The sequence below is a fragment of the Nuphar pumila genome, chromosome 6, assembly GCF_984573655.1.
Source record: "Nuphar pumila chromosome 6, dmNupPumi1.hap1.1, whole genome shotgun sequence".
Classification (NCBI taxonomy): domain Eukaryota; kingdom Viridiplantae; phylum Streptophyta; class Magnoliopsida; order Nymphaeales; family Nymphaeaceae; genus Nuphar; species Nuphar pumila.
The window spans coordinates 29,931,661-29,935,436 of NC_143254.1; the positions used below are offsets into that span (position 1 = coordinate 29,931,661).

General features: G+C 37.7%; 1 protein-coding gene across 1 annotated transcript; it reads left to right on the top strand.

Moving 5' to 3' along the window:
• The first annotated feature begins 420 nt into the window (after positions 1-420).
• LOC149834525 (uncharacterized) lies at positions 421-3,465 on the top strand. The gene is made up of 3 exons (XM_090009385.1): positions 421-720; positions 1,084-1,431; positions 2,903-3,465. Exons 1-3 carry the CDS (start codon positions 421-423, stop codon positions 3,386-3,388), a joined length of 1,134 nt encoding a protein of 377 aa, XP_089865511.1. The 3' UTR covers positions 3,389-3,465.
• Positions 3,466-3,776: the final 311 nt, after the last annotated feature.

The window sequence follows — 3,776 nt, forward strand, 5'->3', positions numbered from 1 at the left end:
AAATCCCGATCAAAACTTTAACCCAGATATCACACCTTGGCGTCCAAAAGATACCCACTTTATCCTCTTGACACAAATGGTTTATGGTCTCATTCCCAATAATTGAGATGCATCTTTAGTATTTCTTTTGAAGGAGGTAAATTTTATAAGATTTTGGGGAGTCCCAACAAATGGTGAGGGGCCCTTGGGAGAAGGAATAAAGCAAAAGTTACTGAGCCATTGGAACCAGCCTGCCTTAGGGAGGCCTCTTTTTCTAACACATTAGTTTTCAATATTAGGTGCTTCACTCTGTGAAGTTATTCAGATAGCCTGTCTCTTTTGTTTGCTACTTTGAAGCCTTCTCTCTCTCTCTCTCAGTTCACAAATAAATATTGATGCATCTCAAGGCCTTCACCAGCATTAGTATCAATTAACTCTGTCATGGGCCCAAGATCCAGGAGATACCAACGTTGTTATGGGGAAGCACTAGCACCCTTGATGGAAGGACCAGATCCAGAGGATTATGTAGAAAGAGGAAGGAAAGAGAACTCCTGGGATGGAATCCGAGGATGGGTTCGAACACAGATGGAGAAGGGATCTCTCACTGGTTCAGTGGGTTCCGGTCACGGCTTCATGAGATCCGATCCGAAGCTCCTTCTTGGTGTCCTAGGCTGTCCTCTGGCTCCTGTTCCCGTTGTGAATGTGCCACTTCCCCATATCTCCATAAAAAACTCTCCATTTGTAAGTCGGTTTTGTATTTATGTTCTTTTTAGATATTTGTTTTTTATCTTATCATTTCATTAGGGTCATAGCGATAAGGAGACTGGATTTAGCTATAAGAAGAATGCTTAGCATAAAAAAAACTCACTTTTTAGCCTCTACATACTGTTATGCAAGATGATAACTATCAATTTTACCATCTATAAGAACAAGAAATTGAATCTTAGCCATAAAAAGAATGCTTGATATAAAAAAACTCATTTCTTAGCTTCCAAGTTCACTGTTATGCGACATAGAGATTACCTCTCTCTCTCTCTCTCTCTCTCTCTCTCTTTGATATATATATATATATAAAGTTGGCTTGTTAATTTGATCGTCCTGTAGGTGACTTCCTCTGCTCACTATATTATACACCAGTATGTTGCGGCTACTGGATGCACTAAGCTACATCAGAATTGCAGCAGGAGTATGTATGCAGTAGGCATGGTGACGATGACCGTCTGCGAGTCGGAGATGTCCGAAAAAATGATCAGGAGTAATATGAGCAGAGGTGGTGAGAGTGGGTGCTTTGTGTTGTGGCAGATGTGCCCGGATATGTGGTCACTGGAGTTGGTTCTGGCGCGAAGTAAGATTGTGGCAGGGTGCAACGGCAAGGTCGTGTGGCGCCACACTCCTTGGTTCGGAACTAATGCTGCTAAAGGGCCTCCCCGTCCACTCCGCCGGATCGTTCAGGTTGGTATCCCAATCTATGACTTCTTTTAGAGGGAATAGTGGTTAGGTGATCGAGATCGAGAAAGTACTCGGGCCACACAAAATATAGAAAATCACAGCGATTTTCTGTGTAAAACACAAAGCATAGAAAATCGCTATATACACAAAGATTTTCTATGTTTTGTGTGGCCCGAGTATTTTAGAAAGTACTCGGAGCCGAACACTGGATCTGCTCCCCAATGTGTAATATAAGACTTAAGACTTGATCCTTTGTATCATCAAAACTTATCTACTATCCTATAATTTAGAATACTTTTCAAACATGACACGCCATGGGGGGGGGGGGTTTGCCGATTTCTTTTTTTTTTTTTTGGATTTCTTGAAAATGTCATGATTTTACACAATATTTTTGAATGCGGATATAGTACCAAAAATGTGATTCGTTTTTTCTGATACACTAATTCGTGATTTTTTTTGAGGAATAAGACATAAGGAATGATGCTTTCTTTTTAAAAAAATTAATCAATAAAAACTATTTTTGATATTTTAAACATTCTTACTGAAAAATATAACTAAAAAGTAGTAAAATATTATTAAAAACATTAAATTAGGGTTCATACATGTCAACACATATCTTCGTGCCTGACTCGTGTCCCCTAGACAAGGACCGTAAGTGGTGTGCTATTGTGACATAGAATATAGCAATTCTATCACAATATTAATGTAGAAAAGTAATTGTTGCAATATTTATATTAATTATATTTTTATATGCTTTAGCTATTTTTTATATTTTCATATATTTCTCCAATTTTTTTTTATGAAAAAACCCAAATTTTGAAAATATTGTGATATATATATATATATATACTAGAATATGACTAGAACTGAAAATATAAGAACTGCGCATATGAACCACATTAATTTTCTTGAAGTTTTTATTCTTTTCTCTTAAATCTAACCATATAGATGCACATGATTTACATGCTCAGTTTTATAAAGACCAACTCTTGAATCATCCGATTATGATGCAGCAACGAGATTTGTTAAGGCTTTAAAATCAATGGCTCATAATCTTCATAAATATTCAAGTATTCAAAAATCACATGTTTTCATGGAAAATACAATATTCAACAGTTGATTCTTAGCAAATTTACTATGCCGAGTGCATCTATTTGAAAGAAACACATTGAAAATGCTCATATTTTTAGTTTTTATATTTCAGTTCTCATATTTTGATGACTATTATATATATATATATATATATATATATATATATATATATATATATATATATATATATATATATATGCAAATTCAAGGCGTATAGTATATTAAACTATTATGGGAAACACTTTCTTGAAACTTACATGGATGCCATTGTCCTGGACCGGAATCCGCTCTTTAGTAAAAGTAACCCCTGACTTGCTTTTGCTTTTAGACTCATCATTCGAGAATAAATGAAGGAACCAATCATTTCACATGTGAAACGTAGGGTCTGGATCCGAGGAGTACGGCCAGCATGTTTGCCAATGCACAGTGCCTAGGAGAGAAGAGGATTGGAGATGACGACTGCTTTGTGCTCAAAGTGGCAGCAGACAGGACACTGCTTGCAGAAAGGAATGATGGGCCAGCAGAGGTGATAAGGCACGTCCTGTATGGATACTTCAGCCAAAAGAGTGGCCTCTTGGTATACATGGAAGACTCCCATCTGACCAGAGTTGAGTCCTCCACAGTGGATAATGTCTATTGGGAGACCATGATTCGAACCAACATTGATGACTATAGAGATGTAGATGGTGTGCTTGTGGCTCACTCTGGCAGGTCTGTTGCCACTGTGTTCAGGTTTGGTGACGCATCCTTGAGGCACAGCAGGATCAGGTTGGAGGAGAGGTGGAGCATGGAAGATGTTGTTTTCAATGTTCCTGGACTCTCTGCTGACACTTTCCTACCTCCTGCTGACATTTTCTCCCATGCTTAATTCCCATGTTTGATTTGGTGCAAATTTTCATCCGTATTAAGTAAGAATGACGTGTCGTCATCTTAGTATCTTGATAATGTAAAGAAAATTACTTCTAGTTCTTTAATTCAACTCAAAAAGGAAGTGATGGTTTTGAGTTTGACTTGATGTGAGGGCAATATGGCTATGTACCTCCTGCCTTGATTGTTGCGGCCTCGGTTGTTAAGTTTGTTTAAATATTAAGCTTAGTAGTTAAAAGTAGTCCTACCAAGCGAGCTCGCCCAGTGCAGGAGCCATCAACATTGGCGTGTGAATATATCTTTTATTTAGAAATCAAATAGGTGCAAGCTGTGTATAATGAACTTATTATATCGATCAAGGTTGCCAAACCAGGAAGCGGAAGAAACGA

Coding starts and splice junctions, on each gene's coding strand:
- LOC149834525 (XM_090009385.1), top strand. CDS start 421: ATGGGCCCAAGATCCAGGAGATACCAACGTTGTTATGGGGAAGCACTA. Junction 721..1,083: donor CCATAAAAAACTCTCCATTT/GTAAGTCGGTTT, acceptor ATCGTCCTGTAG/GTGACTTCCTCTGCTCACTA. Junction 1,432..2,902: donor CACTCCGCCGGATCGTTCAG/GTTGGTATCCCA, acceptor TGTGAAACGTAG/GGTCTGGATCCGAGGAGTAC.